Here is a 17,547-nt window from a genome sequence, read left to right on the forward strand (position 1 = left end):
TACTTTCCCTTTATCCACCCCAGAAATGTTGGCACATACACTGACATTCACACAAAAGTCTATAGTGCACTGTCCAGAGTAAGGGAGCAAGAAGGAAAGTGTTTATCTTCGACATCACTCTAGCACATAAAATTATTCAAAATAAGCATGCATGTACTTTTAAACTTGTGGATACACGCAACACCATTACAGAACAAAGAAAAAAATACGTTGTGCATAATGATCTTTATAATCTAGCTTAAAAGTGTGTGTTGAAATATTAAACCACCACACTAAACTTTTCAAATGATGAAGTTGCTAGCATATTCTAGAAGGAGGAACAGAAGAACAAAAGTACTGCCCAGAAGAGGAATGACCTCTGTAATAGACATATTTTGCCTAGCACATCCATCTCCTATAAGCCTCTTAATCATGGTGTTTTACAGCCCCATCTGACCACCACCAGCACAGAGACACACAACATAGGTCTCTCAATCCTGGTTGCCCAGCCTCCTATCCACAGTGATTGATCCATGGAATGGGTCCATAAACGATGGGTCAATCAGCTGCTCCTTTCCATAATGAAAGGATATTGAAAGGAAAATAAATGGGTTCCTCTGGTATACCAAGCTATAAGAACAATTAAAATTGATGCTGCCAGTGGCCACTTTGGCACATGGAAAAAATCTATCTTCAAAAAGAATGTAAGCAGTGTCAAGCTGAGCTGAGAAAAAAGGAGCAAGAGAGTTCTGACCCTTTCTGAGCCCCTTGATCCAGCCATACTTGACAATCCACCTCTTTGGATGTCCCAATTCCATGTATGCTTACAAGGGTTTGTGCTCTCTCAAAAACATATTCTTTAAAGCTCATGTAAAACCCATAAGGAATTCTGGTTAATATAAGCTTCATCTCCCAAGTGTTGATCATAAATTTTTAATACCTTCCAACTTTCAGAGCTTTTGTCTACCTTCACAATTAGAACCACATTCCCCACCTAGACTAACTCAAAGTACTTCACCTTGAATGTAGGCTTTTAAAAAACATAAGCACCCCCCATTTTGGCTGAAAAGACCTCCTGGAAACTTGAAGGACAAAACAAGAAGGGAAATCAGTGATCCAGAGAAATGCCCTATACCATCTTCTGTCTGCAAACAGCCTGTCTAGACTTACCAAACTTAACTCCAGCCTGAACTCTACCGCAGAGCAGGTCAGTGGTTGCTTGCATATTGGGAGCAGGGGTTGTGCAGCAGGAGGGAGGGATTACAAGGGAGGATAAATAAGCAAACGGTGGGGGACAAGGTCTTGAATGTGGCCACCGGGTTCAGAGGTTAATGTATATACCAAAATTTACTAAATTTCTACTGTAAATACATGCAGCTTATGGTATATAAATAATACCTCAATAAAACTTTTAACAAAAGACACAGCTTTCCAAGCAAAAGCATTTTCCAAAAAAAAAAAAAAAAAAGCATTTTACAGTATCATCCTTCTTCGGGAATGGAGCAAATCATAATGCCTAGAGTTGCCAATGCAACTTAGTGAAAAGGAAGAAAGTTACAAGCCAAGAAGGGTAGAGCAGGAACACAATGATGACTGGGACATTGATAAGACCCTTGAATCATGCCCCTGCTCTAGACTACCTGCTTCTGGACACATGAAAATAATAAAGCTTACTATTTTAAGCAGCAGTAGCTGGGTTTGTATTACCAAGGGCTGGACTCTATTCCAGATACAGTGGTCTTTGGTCTTTTTCTAAAGCCAGTAAGATCTGGTCCTTCCCAGGGGGGCAACCAGTTGTTTCTCATCTTGGAATAAAGTCCAAATCCCAGGCTAACAAATTCAAGGACGTGAAGAGCCTGGATGACTGCTGGAGGTAATTCATTAGCCATTATTCCCCACTTCCAGCCAGACTTCAAATTCTTTCAAAGAGCCTTCTATACTTTAAATGCCACATAAGCGAGGCACATGTTTTTCTGATATTCCTAGCTCCTGGCAAAGTGCCTGGTACAGAAGAGGTACTCAAAATACACTGCTGAATCAAAGAGCTCATGAAATTGCTCACTATGCTTTAAGGACAGGTAAATGCTTCTTCCCTAAACAGTAATATTTGGGGGAAAGAAACTCAGCCTAATGATGTCTCAGATTATTCTTTCTCTATATAACTTGTAAAAATTGGGGCACCTGGGTGGCTTAGCGGGTTAAGCCTCTGCCTTCAGCTCAGGTCATGATTTCAGGGTCCTGGGATCAAGCCCCACATCGGGCTCTCTGCTCAGTGGGGAACCTGTCCCCCACCCCCCACCACCCACTTGTGATCTATTTCTCTGTGTCAAATAAAATTTAAAAAATAATTTTAAAAAATTTCTTTCTTTCTTTCAGATACCCACCCCATTTCAAAACAAGAGGCAAAAAGCAACTTGAACTATTCTTAAAATATTTCTCATTACTTCTGCATGGTTTTTTTTTAGCCTCTGAATTCTACCAGGGTAAGTGAATTGCTTTGAGGATGAAAGAGGACTAGAGAACATTGGACAAAACTGGATTTGATTTTGTATTAAGTTCTTCAAAAATATTTTATCAGCACTAAAGGAGAGAAGTGACGATAAGTGTGAAGGATAAGAAATCTAAAACAGGAGTAAGATTCAGAGGGACTATACCACCAAAATGTAGCCCAGCATCCACAGACACATGAGGAAAGCAAAGACCACAGACAGCCTTCCCTGTTCCTGCTTCAACATTCCTCACCAGCAATTACACTTGATCACTGAACTCTCCCTCTGAACTTCTGCCTAATGTGAAAAAAAAAAAACTGAAGAACAGCTCAGCGATGATCAAGCATGTGTTTCTAGTATGACGCCAAACATCTGGATAGAAACTTGAAAATTCTATAAATAATCTAGATCCTGTTAAATACCCACACGTTTAGTGTTGAAGCCAGGACCTCCGTTCCTGGTTTCGTTTTTATTCTTCAAATGACACAAAGACACCCCACGTGCCTTTGTCACATATTTTCCTTCCTTATGTTCTCCATGGTGCCAAGCAGATTTTCTATTCACAAAACACATATACATGTTACATAATACCTGCTAAGAAGAAGTTATATAAAAGGATTCAAAAGTATGGGATCCTGACTCATGTTCCAAGGGGAAGAGTTCAAGGCAGCCCTCACAGCTGTCAACCAAGTGCCAACTTCCCCCCTACTCCTGCCCGCCATGGGGCAGTTCTGGTAGACAAGAAGTGGGGTTACAGGCACAACAGCCCTGCACTGATTCTCTCATTCAATTAACTAAATGTCAACCATATGCCAGGGCTGTGCTGAGCCGTCAGGAGAGGAAAAGTGATGAAGACCCTGTCCATACTGTCGAGGGGCAGAGTTTGCCCTATAAAAAGCAGGATAACTGCTCTTTCCAACAACCTCATGGGTCAATTCCAGAACTGAGTCTTAGCCCCCATCTTACTTAACAGCATTTGAGACAGATGTTCAATTTTGCTTCCTTAAAATAACTTGCATTTGGCTTCGAGGACACCAACCTCTACCTCTTACCTTCTTGGGCTCCTTTCCTGGTTCCTACTTGTCTTCTGAGCTCTTATTTAAAAGGCCCCTTGGTTCACACCACAGATGACGGCATTTCTCCATCTATCCTCACTAACTTGTGGATCTCATCCAGCATCAACCTTAAAGCCCATTCTCTATGTTGGTGGTCACCAGGATTTTAACAGTGGAGTCAGCCTCCCTACTGGGTGACATCTCTGTTTGGGTATCTGATTGGAATCACATCTAATACTGAACCCCTTATCTTCCTCCCAAAGCCTCCTCCTCCACCCAGTCTCCCCATTCCTATTAATAGAAGATCCATCCTGCCAGTTGCTTAGGCCATAAATCATGAGTAATCCATGGCTCCTCGGTTTTTCTCACACCCCGTTCCAATCCACCAGAAAGCTATGTTGGCTCAACTTTCAAAATACACCCCAAATTGGACTATCTCCCTTACACTGACATCACACCGGCCCAAGCCCTCCACATCTCTTCCCTAAATGACTGCAGTAGCCTTCCATATAATCTCACTACTTCCACTGCGGTGGTCTATAATCCATTCTCAATTCGGTGGCCAGACAACATTTTAAAGGAAAAATCAGGCCCAAAGCTACCAAGGGCTACCCGTTTCACTCTATAGAAAAGCTCTTATCCTTCCAGGGGACTCAAGGCTTTCATACCTGCATCTCACACCTTCTCTGACTCACATCCTACACCCCTCCACACCCTGCTCACTCTGTCCCAGTCACAATGGACTCATCTCTGTCCCTTGCATAAACCAGGCATTCTCCGCTTCCTCAATCTTCTCAAAATTCCATCTATCTGAAATGCGGTTCCCAGATATCTGTCCTACATCTCCTTCAAATCTTTGTCCCAGTGTTTGTCTTCCCAAGCAGGCGAATCCTGGCCATATATTAAATATGGATTTCTCCTCTCCTACCCACCCAGGCCTCACCATACTTCATTCTTCTTGTGCCATTTCTCTCCACAGCACTTTCTTACCTTTTCATATGATGTATAATTTATTTACTTACTCGCTCACCATCTACTTCATCCTGTAAACTTAAGACCCATGAAAGCAGCACATTTTGGTTTGTTTTGCTTATTTCTCTTAATGCTCAGTTAATCTTTATTTTTGGAATGAATAAAATGAAACATTATTTGGGATCATCTTATATTTATATGAGATTAAAAATAATGTATTAGACTAATAATATAAAAAATCCTAGCCAACTATGATTTAGAGTACAATTTTATAGGAAGTGGATTTGTTCTTCGGAAACGTTTTAGGAAAACCCGGGAAGTGTATGAAAGGTTGGCCAACAACAGAGGATAAAAGAGTATTTTAAGAAACATATTAGATCCGGGGCACCTGGGTGGTTCAGTGGGTTAAAGCCTCTGCCCTCAGCTCAGGTCATGATCCCAGAGTCCTGGGATCAAGCCCCGCATCGGGCTCTCTGCATAGCAGGGAGCCTGCTTCCTCCTCTCTCTCTCTCTTTGCCTGCCTCTCTGCCTACCTGTGATCTCTATCTGTCAAATAAATAAATAAAATCTTAAAAAGGAAAAAGAAAAGAAACATATTAGATCCTAACAGGGATATATAAAAGTAATGTCTACTTATTATTATTTTTTAACCCAATGTTAACTTTAATGTTTTAATATATTTGCCTGCCTCCTAGATTTGACTTTGAATAATTTTTTTTAAAGATTTTATTTATTTATTTAGAGAGACAGAGAGCATGAAGGCAGGGGGAGAAGAAGAGGGAGAGGAGAGAGAATCTCAAGCAGACTCTGTACTGAACCTGGTGCACAACATAGGGCCTGACCTCCCGACCCTGAGATAACAGCCTCAGCCAAAACCAAAGGTCAGATGCTCAACTGACTGAGCCACCCAGGCACCCCTAATATTTAATCATTTCTGATTAAATATTACAATAATTTTTATCATTTTTATGAAGTTTTCATTAGGAATGTTTTCCAATGGTGGAAAGGGAACAACCATTTCTGTAAAATCAATTCGAGGAGTATTTAGAGTGTATAGCTTTTACTATACACTCTACAGTTGTTTTTGTTTTTCTTTTTAAAGAAAATGCTACACACTGAAGGATCTAGCAAAGAGAAAGCTAAGATCCCCGCCAACAATGACAAAAAAAAAAAAAAAAAAAAAAGGTTAATGATCTAGCTGGGGTAAAAAGCAAACACAAAGCTATCTACGATATGGAAAGTTGGGGTGGTCAGTGGCAAAGACAAAGTAAAACAAAATCTTACAATACTGACTCTCAGTTCTCACTGTAATTTAGAATTAGCTAGGAAAAAAATAATCACATGCCTGCACTTTCTCCACAGATCTGAATTAATCTGGAGTGGCACTCAAGTAGTAAGATTCCCAAGTAAAAATGTGAGGAAACAATGCCTTCTGACTGAGGAAATAAGAGGCTTTATTTGAGTAACTTTACAAAGACAGAGCAAGGTATTCTAGGCTGAGGGCAGAGGATCAGCAAAAACAGGCAACAAAGGGCATTTTGTGTGGGGAATTCTCTGTGGTGAAAAGATGTCCAGGGCTGCAGATGGGAGTGGCAGATGGTGAAAGATCTCGAAAGACACGTATGGAAGTTGGGTTGATTCTCTAAGAATTTTCACCTATTATCACAAACGGGTTTGGATCACTTGTTTTACAGCGGTAACATAATCTGGAGCATAAATTCAGATGAAAGGGAACACGAACAAAGAGGATCTAAACCTCACCTGCTATCACCAGTGGGGTATATGTGTGTGTGTGTGTGTGTGTGTGTGTGTGTGTGTTTGAAGTGATAATGGCCCATTTTTAAACCCCTTAAAACTGTATGCAAATCAAGCCACCAAAATATTCAAACCTCACTTTTCAAATATGGGCTGAAATACAATTTTCCCAGAATGAATTGTTTCTTTCTTTGTAATGCCTCTTACATCATTAAACTTTATGAAAGTCAATAACCTTACTCTAAGTAGAGAAATGGCATAAATAGCACATTTTTGTTACCGTTTTTAAATCAAAAGGCTGGAAATTTTACAAACATACTTGGCAAAAAGGCAGACTATAAATATCAGCACAGCAACATCACATGAAAAGCTCAGGTTTTATAAACAGGGAATCATTTTTAAATAAAAAAATGCAAGAAAATAACCAGGCACCACTTAAACATTTTAAATTCATTCAGTAGTTTGAGCGAGAACACGGAGAGAAATAACACAAACCTAAGCACACATGAAAGTATTAAACAAGAATAATTTGAAAAACGATGATCAGAATTTTGAAAAATAATAGTGTAATCATTTGAAAGAAACGGCAATGAATAGATTTTTCTTTGGCTGAAATACTAGTGTTTCTCATTTATTTTGGAGTTAAGACTGAACAAAATTATAGTTTTCCAGCACTCTAATAACCAGAATGAGACTCAAAAAAATGTATAGGTAAATCATTCCATATTTTAACTTACTATACCGCTGTCACTTTTTTTCTTATAACTAAAAGATTAATATTACAACTTTGCTGCCTCCACAGAGCCTGCTTGAGTCAACACCAGCTCTCATGAAGTGCTAGAATTCCAATAGCTTAAAAAATCTTCATTATCACAAGCAGGTTTGTAATTCAGAAATTTAAAATAAACTTTTTCCTCTTGAAGCCGTAACAACTTAATTTTTTCTTTCTGTGGCACATCCAAAGCATTTATCCACATTTTCCCATTTTATCCTAAAAACTCATGAGGGAAGGATGAAAAATATCATCACCAGTTTATAAATGGAAAAACTGAAGCTTGAATAAAGGAAGCTGTTTGGCCAAGATTAAATTCCAAGCAAGTTGTAGAGTTGATATTCAAACTTGAGTTTTCTTCCTGAACCCAATTCTTTCTCTTCCCATAGACTGCAGAGACTTTTTTTTTTTACCTTTATGTATAGTATGTTTTATCTACTTTAAGACAATTCAGAGATATTAAAATGTAAATTCTTGTAAATCAGGGTCTATGAAAGGATATAAATCAGTATAATTTTTGATGCTGTATGGGAATTTTTCCCAAAGCAAGCAAAGTTATGGGGAAAAAAATTGGAAAAAAAAATCAAGGGGCATCTGGGTGGCTCAGTGGGTCAAAGCCTCTGCTTTCCACTCAGGTCATGATCCCAGGGTCCTGGGAGCGCGTCAGGCTCTCGAGAGCCTGCTTCCCTTCCTCTCTCTCTGCCTGTCTCTCTGCCTACTTGTGATCTCTGTCAAATAAATAAATAAAATCTCAAAAAAAAAAAAATCAAGAAAACAAACTTGGAAAGAATTTAGAAGAATGAATATGGAGAAAGAAACCTCTGAAATGACCCTTCTCATTTTAAGATCAGGTACTTATGTTCTTTACATTCTCAATTAAAACTATTCATATAGGGACGCCTGGGTGGCTCATTGGATTAAAGCCTCTGTCTTCTGAGGGTCCTGGGAGGGTCCTGGGATTGAGTCCCGCATCGGGAGCCTGCTTTCTCCTCTCTCTCTGCCTGCTTCTCTGCCTACTTGTGATCTCTGTCTGTCAAATAAATAAATAAAATCTTTTAAAAAAACCCTATTCATATATATGAATATATATTATATATATAATATTTAATACATATACTAAAAATCAGCAGTGCAACTCCTAAAAGTCTCTTCTTCTCTGCTAAGGAAGCACAAGGACATAAATTATAAATCTTCTAAATGTTCACATATTTTAGAATAATACTTATTTCATATCTTAAATTTCCCCACAAATCATAAGTACAATTTTAAAAAGTTGTTTGTCACTCTTTGTCAGAGAATTTTCAATCAGAAGTATTCTAAAACAAATTACTAAACATAAAATAGGCCATTTCCCAAAGTACTTTTCATTTGCATTTATGTCGTAAGCAGTATGAAAAAGATTCATGCTATTTCTACATTTTCTCCCATTTCTTTATAACTTCTTCACTACCCCGACTTCTCTAACCCACAAAGATGTCCCCTCATCCTAAATTTTAAGGTACCTCGAGTCAGTCATTCCCTCCTATCACACTTAATTTTCCCATTCCATGAATCCTAACTAGATCCTGTTTTCACACAGTGGGGAGGTTTTTGTCTTTGTATGCGTTTATTACTTCCCACAGTTCTCAGCAGAGTATACACAGTAGGCAAATGTTTATTGACTGAATAAAGCTCCTGAGGTCATACAAAGAAAAGAGTAATTTAAAAAAAAAAAAAAAAAAAAGAGGCTTCACAAAGCCATATTGATTTTAAGGCCCAGTTTGTTTCACTGGTGTCTTCCCAAACTGAGAACAGTGCCTGTAATAAACAAATAAATATTTATTGAGTAAACAAACATTCAGTTTCTTGAAATACACTAAAGTTCTGAAGCCAGTTTTCTTCTTTCTGCTAACACCATGAAGGTGCAAGGAAAGGAATTCTGCTTCTCCTCTTTGTCCGTATCTATAAATAGTTTATGTTCACAACACGAACTTACACAGTACTAGGGATCCTATGGATTAAAATGACCAAACCCAGGGAGCCTGGCTGGCTCAGTCGTTAAGCGTCATCTCAGGTCATGATCCCAGGGTCCTGGGACCAAGCCCCACATTGGGCTCCCTGCTGGGTGGGAAGCCTGCTTCTCCCTCTCCCAGTGTTCCCTCTCTCGCTATGTTTCTCTCTGTCAAATAAATAAAATATTTAAAATTAAATTAAATTAAATTACCAGGGGTGCCTGGGTGGTTCAGTGGCTTAAGCTTCTGCCTTCAGCTCAGGTCATGAACTCAGAGCCCCGCATCGGGCTCTCCGCTCAACAGGAAGCCTAAGACCTGCCTCTCTGCCTATTTGTGATCTCACTCTCTCTGTCAAATAAATAAATAAAATCTTTAAAAATAAATGAATAAATAAAATAAAATGACCAAACCATAAATAACAAGAATCAACTGCACCTTTGGCTAGTGATCAGAAGACCATGACAAGCTTGAGGGATGTTCCTTCAAGCTATTTTAGTGACATGCTTTCTGGTCCAATCATGAATTCGCTCTCATCTGAGGCTCATCTGCAGGCCACCTGAGCATGTGGACAGTCTGGCTCACAGAGTCCTAAGTTCCTCAAGAAAATGCTTCAACACAAAAGCAGGCCGTGGCCTTTACACCCGCCACTCCCATATGCAATCCTGGCTTTACTAACACTTTTAGAAATGACCTCAGACTCAATTCTTCAACTCTGTGCAATTTTAGAGGTAGTTATCCTGGTGAGATTGGAACCTATGAAAGGTCTACCTATTTGTACCTTAGAAGTATCTCCCAAGTCTTCAACTTCAGCCCTGCCCCCAATCACTTCACAATTCTCATCTTCAATTATGGAGGGAGAGAGGAGGGAAGATACATAATCTCAGTAAGAGTAGTGGCTCATTTTCGCCATCTGTTTAAGACCTGTTCCAACTTTTTTACCTTTCATTCACCCCCAATCTAAACTGCTCACCTTATTTAAGCTTGCTCACAATATATAAGAAATACACATTAATTCATCTTAAGAAATATCCTTTTTATCTAAAAAGTCTAGGATTTAAAAGGATGCTAACCATTTTACAGCCTTATAAATTTCTAATTAAGGTTTACTGCAACAGCTATTCAAATCAATAGAATACACTTTGAAGATCAGTAAGTTGAATTATCTATGTAAGTCTTAAAATGTTCTTTTAGAATCACCTTTGTCCTTGCTTTCCTAATATACAGTGAATACAACTAGAAGGAACATATCTTGAAAACAACTAGACTTAAAAATAACTTGCCTTTTAATATATACTGCACATTAATCTATATAAATCAACTGTATTATGTACATGTATATATATTGCACCTTAATTTCTATAGACGTTTCAGTCAAGTAAGCATGCAAAGCAGATCTTCCACTGTAAGCACACATTATAAGGCTAAGTGTCTGGTGAGCAGATGACTAAATCATGGGGTGGGAGCAAAAGTCAGGGCACAAAATGGTGAATTTGAAGTTCTAAGCAGGCCCTCCATGCTAATAAAAGAAAATACCTGGAGAAGTGGTCAGCACTTACTTAATAAACAATCAATATGATCAACATGCTTCAGGTGAGACAAAGGTGGATTTTGCTGGGAAACTTGACACACTCTCCAATTACAAGGAGATGAATCACCAGGTGTTTTACAATTCCCCTCCCCCATGCCTACTATCAGTGACCCTACTGATTAGATTCCTACCAACTAGCCAGAAAGCAGACTTTATTCCACTGTCTCGCCTTCAAAGCTTAACAAGCATGTTCATATACAAAGGAACAGTAATGGTAAAATGATCCAGGCTTGCTCTTCTGTTGATGACCACAAGGCCTCTCCATTCCAAGGATGTAACCTAAGCTTGCACAGATGGCCTAGCTCTCTGCTAATGCAGGGGAGCTGGGTTTGTTTTCAGGGTGGGTGCTGCAAACCGCCAGGTGTATTTATAGAAGGGAGCAAGACTAGGATGGAGGGATGATGACAGAATAGGAAGTTTCTTCCACCTGGGAGAGAAGCCCGTGGAAAGATCTGGATCCCACAGTCTAGGTTCTAGTCCTGACTTGCCAACTATGTAAACTTAGTGGGGGGGGGCACCTTTTTGGTCTATTATCTTAAGTATAAAATGTAGACAATGCCCCTTGCCTTGGATGGCTTTCAGAACAAGGAACGAAATCCTGGGATGTAGTAAGCAATGGATAAGCGTCAACCTGCTCCCCCATTCTTCTGTTCGCCCAGAACTGCGCCTCAAAAATCATAGAGATAGACTGCCCCTTTAAACTAAAAGGCCCAAGCTTGTTAGGAAAAAAGAAAGAAAGAAAGAAATGACAGGTGGAGGCTTGCTTATTTACTGGAGGATCTCGCTTAAAATGGAGTTAGGATATTAATAAGATGGGAGACCACATGGGAAAAGCATCCAGTATGAGCAAACTAACAAGAAAAAAAAAAGAAGAAGAAGAAGAAGAAGAAGAAGAAAAAGAGGAAAAAGAAAAGAAAAGAGAGTCCTTTATGTAAGCACGAAACAAACTTCGGAAGCTGCGGATATCCTGTAAACCTACTCGGTGACCTCAATTCAAATCACAAGACCACGCAGAGCTAACCAAAATGCTCACTATCCATATGCCGCCTTGTCAGTTTCAGACCACGCTATTTTTGCAAAACTGTCCTCAAACCTGAGGCGGCTCTCCCGCCTCCAAATCCGCCCCAGATGGGTCTGGAAGCCAGGAGGGAGTATCAGAGGGAACAGCGATGGGAAAGTGGGAAGGTCTGGTCAAATGACTGAAAAACAAGGCGGTGGGTGAGGGGGCGGGGTAGAGCAATGTGGCAGCGCCGTGGCCAGTGAGCCAGAAAGACGACGGCTTCACAATGAAGGAAAGGAAGAGACTGCGACAAGCGCCGGCTCCTGGTCTCCGGCGGGCACTGATGGGGAGGCCAGGGGCGCGCAGAGCGTGGGAAGACGGGAACCGGGAGCGGAATGAAGTCAGAGTCGCTGGTCAGGCAGGAAAACCAAGGAGGAACCGAGCAGGTGCAAAGCCCGCGGGAGGGGAGGACCGGGCTCAGGGTACTCACTGTGTAGAGCAGGTTCAGCGCACACAGGCAGTTCTTGGAACACGCGAAGCCCCCGCAAACCATCTTGGAGCCTGTGGTTCCCGCAACGGCAGGTAGACGTGGCTCGGGCGGAGCCTCCGGGACAGCCTCTTTGTCCTTGCCTTTGGGGCCTGGCCGAAGCCGGGGTGGGGGGCCCTGGGCTGGGGCTGCAGTGCGCTGCGCGCCCGCCGCGGCTCGAACCCGCTCTGGAACCTGCGGCCGCCGCAGCTGGAGCCGGAGCCCGAGCCCCGCCCAGCCCCCCCGCCTCGCCCCGCGCGCTGATTGGCCGCCGGCAGGGAACAAAGGTAGAAATATGCAAATAAATGCGCTCCGCCAGCCGGCAGCGGGGAGGGGCGGGGCGGCCCGGGGGCGAGGGGGAGGGGGCGGAGGCCGTAAGGGACCTAGCTCCCGGCCAGAGCTTGTGACCGCCGCCTCGCTGTCGTTTCCTGGGGAGCAGGTGAGAAGAAGAGGGCGGGGCCCGACGGAGATCCACGCTGGCAGGGCAGAATATGACAGCACCTCTCGGTTCTTGGCCCTGGTGGATGACGTGGCACCATTTTGAATGAGATTTGAAAATTAAGCACCTAGCCTTGTTTGAATGAATAGGTGGAGAAATAAATTAATGAATGTGAAAGATTTAAAAGAGACAACACAGTGAGGGAAAATGAAAAGAAGAAAATAAGTGAAAAAATAAAAGGAGAGAATGAAATCTCTGCTACTCTTAGGAAATAGGTAAAGTACATGGCCTATAAATGTGAGGACTCCTGTCAGGTCAAAATTTTTTCTACAAGGATTTGCAAAATACTAGTAACTATGAATATGTGCATGCCAGAGAAAATCAGGAGAGGTAATTTTTGTCTTTCAATCTTGAATTTCAATAAGCTTTTCTTTTTTCACAAATAAGGATTGTGCAAATTTTTTTTAAATGATAGAGTCTTCACGTCAGTCTTTGCATTGGCACTATTGAGTGTCTACTCTGGAAATCTTGTATTCTCAGATCCCTCACCTATAGATTGAGTTATTATGTTAAGCACTTTTTGCACAGTGCCTGGCACAAAGTAAGTGCTCAATGCATGTCAGCTAGTATTTGTAGATCTAACAGTTTTTTAATACCTGCTGTGTTCCAGGCAGTAACTAAGACAATAAAGGCTTGGCTGTTTCCTAGTACCTTCTCCCAAAAAAGGTTCCTTTTATATAAAGAAATGTTCAGATACTTATGTGGAGCCTAAGGGTTCATGTTGAGTAAATTATGTGAAAGCAAATGCTAAATATATGTTAAATAGAACATTGCAGCTGATCAAAATAGTGTTCATGTAGTTTTCTGCTCCCGCTTCTAAGCTCTCTTTACCTCTCCAAACCCTACCACACCAAGAAGGTTTCATTGATTCTTTAGCTTTTGTATTCCACATTAACCTTTTGTAGACACTCAGAACTATTCCAAAAATTACTCTGGAAAATGACCTTCCAACTCAAACAATACAGTGCTGCCTAGCTTTCCTTTCTAAAAGCCAGAGACTTATTAAAGAGGAATTAGCAGGAAGATCTATTTTTCCTCTTCTCATTGCTGGATGCTGCCAATACGCTACCACTTCATTGCTCCCCCAACCATGGCAACTCTTCTTTGACTTCTTCGTAATACCCTCTCCTATCTCTGTGTGGGTTGAGTCTTTAATTTATCTCAGAGAAATGCTACCAATATGTTGGTCAGGGTCCAGTGGAAGGATAGAGCTCATTCAAATATCATAATTAAAAAGTTTAATAAAGAAGCTATTTTTAAAAGTGTGGACAAGTTTAAAGGAAGCCAATAAAGAATAGTGGAACAGTTTAGATCTAGCAAGAATACGTAATTGCCACTTCCCTTAAGTCTGACCAGCAATTTAGGAAACAGTTACAAAAGTCAAGCAAGAGCTGTAGCTGTAGAAGCATTGTCAGATAAGAGTTATGGGCTTTAATAGAGAAAACCAAGGAACTACTGCAAATTAGAAAAAAAATGAATACAATGGGTTTCTTTTTAGGATTTATAAAAGACCATTTAATCCCATCCTAACAACAATGAGCCAAAAACACTACAAATTCAGTTTACAAAAAAAAAAAAAAAGCTATCAGAAAACTGAAGATCCAAAGACACCTAAAAGAACTAAAATCCAGGAGGAAATAAGACATTTTTAGGAAGAAGAGTTCACAGCTGCTTTTATCTCGTGTGGATTGGTTGCAGAAAGAACACTACATCAAATGAGAGACAAAGAATGACTAGCTGATCATTTAACCATCTTTTAATCTCCCCACGTCAACTATGACAGTTCCAGGAGGCCCCAGCAATAGAGTGAGTCTACAACTACTTGCTTTAACTTATAAGCTTTAACTTATAAACCTTCACTTAGTACATGTTTCAAAGTCTGTGGTCAGAGAAGAGTGCTCTTTCCCCAGCTATCTCAAGGTTAACATATCTCCCTCCCCCAACCCAAAAAAGTGATTAACAACTAGGGTAAGGATGGGAAAGATGAGAAAGACCCCTACAGAACAATATGGGTCTTTAACTAATCCAAGGCATTGGCTGCTGAAGACTAAGGGAGCAGCAGAAGAGAAAAATCCCTCTATGGTACATTGTTACAGCCCTCCAGACATGAGCTAGAACAGTAGGATAAGGAAAGACCTCACAAGGACATGAATGAAAACCAAGAACATGACTGGAGAACAAAGACCACTCCCCAGCAAACAAAATGGTAACAGCTAGGTTGTAAAGCACAGAGACCTTCCAGGGGTCAGAAAGCTGGTGACTGGGTATAAAGTAAAAAAGCTCTCTACACAGACCTCCTTTCTGTAGGAAAAAAGTCTTGATCATTCCCTCAAAAATATTTGAAGCCAATGCTGATTGAATCTAATTAAACCTCTAACAAATTCTGACCCCTCCCAACTATAGTTTAGACGGAGTTAAGCACCCAGTATAGCAACCTGATAGAATAAGGCATGTACCATTTTCTGGGACTAAATATTACTTAATTTATTCTCAATAGTTCTTTTATACATACTATCTGACACATAATAAAAAATTATGAAGGTTGTGGATGATTAAAAACTTGGGGCTTAAGGTCAAAAGAAGAAATGGCGAATAGAACCAGACCCAGAGATGATCCTGATGTTAGAATTATCAGACAGGTACCGAAAACTCAATATGACAAATGTGTTAAAGAACTCCATGAAAAACAAGTAGGAACATATGGGGAATTTTGAAAATCAAGATTGTTGGAAAAAATTTTAAATGAAATGAGAGATACACTCCAAAAAATTTTTAAATGTGATTTAAGCAAACTGAATAAAACAAACAGAAAAAACAAGTTGAAAGTAGGTCAACAGAAATTGCTCAAAATAAAACACAAAGATAAAAAGAGTCCTCCCTCCCCCCAAAAAATGCACCAGGGCCTCTGATATTTGTGGGACAAGATCGAGTAGTGTGTGTGTGCAGAAGACAAAAAAAAAAAAAAAAAAAAAAAAAAAAAAAAAAAAATCAGAGAGAAGACATATATAAAGAGAATAATGGTTAGGAATCTTCCAAACTTAGAACTATTAACCCATGATCCAAAAATGGTCATTTCCACCATCCCCTACTGAGCAGAGGAACATAAGCCTGCCCAGATTCAACAAGAGGGAAAAACAGACTCCACCTATTATGGGAGGGTTGCAAGGTCACATTATAGAGGAGCACATATATGGGGAAAACTTCAGTGTATCTTTGGAAAATAAAATCTGCCACAAGTAATGTCCTTTTTCCATATTGTGCCTCCAAACTGCCCCTTTGTTGACAAATTGCCCCCTCTTTTTAGAGAGAGAGAGTGCAAAAGCAGATGATGGGGGAGGGGCAGAGAGAGAATCTAGCAGGCTCCATGTCCAGCATGGATTCCAACATGGGACTTAACCTCAAGACCCTAACATCATGACTGGAGCCAAAACCAAGAGTCAGATGATTAACCAGCTGAGCCACCCTACAAATTACCTTTGTTTATATGAGGAAAAAGAACAGGAAATTAGACTGTAGTTCTCAGAGAGTTTCAATGGAGACGAAGCTAAGAGACTATATTTTATTCAATGGAAGAGGAATTTTTATGTTTATATAATAAATTTATCTTTGGCCATAAAATCAATAGAATGGATAACTAAAATTTCTTTTCATTTTTATTTTTTAAGATTTTATTTATTTATTTGTAAAAGAGAGAGAAAGAGAGAACAAGAAAATGAGCACAAGCACAGAAAACAACAGGCAGAGGCAGAACCAGGCTTCCTGCTAAGCAAGGAACCAGATGCAGGACTCCATCCCAGGACCCTGGGATCATGACCTGAGCCGAAGGCAGAAGCATAAAAGACTGAGCCACCCATGTGTCTCTGAAATTTATTTCCTTTAAAAATTGGGTCTCCTAAAGGGGAACCCTCCTACACTGTTGGTGGGAATGCAAGCTGGGGCAGCCACTGTGGAAAACAGCATGGAGGTTCCTCAAAAAGTTGAAAATAGAGCTAACCTATGACCCAGCAATTGCACTACTGGGTATTTACCCTAAAGATAGAAACATAGTGATCTGAAGGGGCACGTGCACCCAAATGTTTATAGCAGCAATGTCCACAATAGCCAAACTATGGAAAGAACCTAGATGTCCATCAACAGATGAATGGATAAAAAAGATGTGGTATATATATACAATGGAATACTATGCAGCTGTCAAAAGAAATGAAATCTTGCCATTTGCAACGACGTGGATGGAACTAGAGGGTATTATGCTTAGTGAAATAAGTCAATCAGAGAAAGACAATTATCATATGATCTCCCTGATATGAGGAAGCTGAGAGGCAATTTGGGGGATTTGGGGGGTAGGAAAGGAATAAATGAAACAAGATGGGATCAGGAGGGAGACAAACCATAAGAGACTCTTAATCTCACAAAACAAACTGATGGTTGCTGGGGAGAGGGGGGTAGGGAGAGGGTGGTTTGATTATGGACACTGGGGAAGGTATGTGCTACGGTGAATGCTGTGAAATGTGTAAACCTGGCAATTCACAGACCTGTACCCCTGGGGCTAATAATATATTATATGTTAATAAAAAAATTAAAAATTTAAAAACTTGGGTCTCCTAAGCAAACCATTTTTAATAATGTTTAAGTGGGAATAAGGGGGATGCCTGGGTGACTCAGTCAGCTGGGCATCTGCCTTCAAACTCGGGTCATGATCCCAGGATCCTGGGATCAAGTCCCAAATCGGGGCTCCTTGCTCAGCAAGGAGCTTGCTTCTCCCTCTGTCTGCTCTGCCTGCTACTTCCCCTGCTTGTGCTGTTTCTCTCTCTCTCTCTCTCTGACAAATAAATTTTTAAAAATCTTTAAAAATATATAAAATAAATGGGAGTGAGAAAGATAAACTAAATTTAATCTAATCAGTTTTACATGTAATTTATTG

At 40.3% G+C, this 17,547-nt stretch overlaps 1 protein-coding gene across 1 annotated transcript in view; it reads right to left on the reverse strand.

Annotated features, from left to right (window-relative positions):
- The window catches only part of TSPAN13 (tetraspanin 13), a 33,321-nt gene extending 20,762 nt beyond the window's left edge, over positions 1-12,559 (reverse strand). The window contains exon 1 of the mRNA XM_082693018.1: positions 12,092-12,559. Within this exon, the coding sequence (XP_082549144.1) occupies positions 12,092-12,154 (63 nt within the window). The 5' untranslated portion in view covers positions 12,155-12,559. The remainder of the gene's footprint in view (positions 1-12,091) is intronic.
- Positions 12,560-17,547: the final 4,988 nt, after the last annotated feature.

The sequence above is a fragment of the Mustela nivalis genome, assembly GCF_964662115.1.
Source record: "Mustela nivalis genome assembly, chromosome: 12".
NCBI lineage: Eukaryota > Metazoa > Chordata > Mammalia > Carnivora > Mustelidae > Mustela > Mustela nivalis.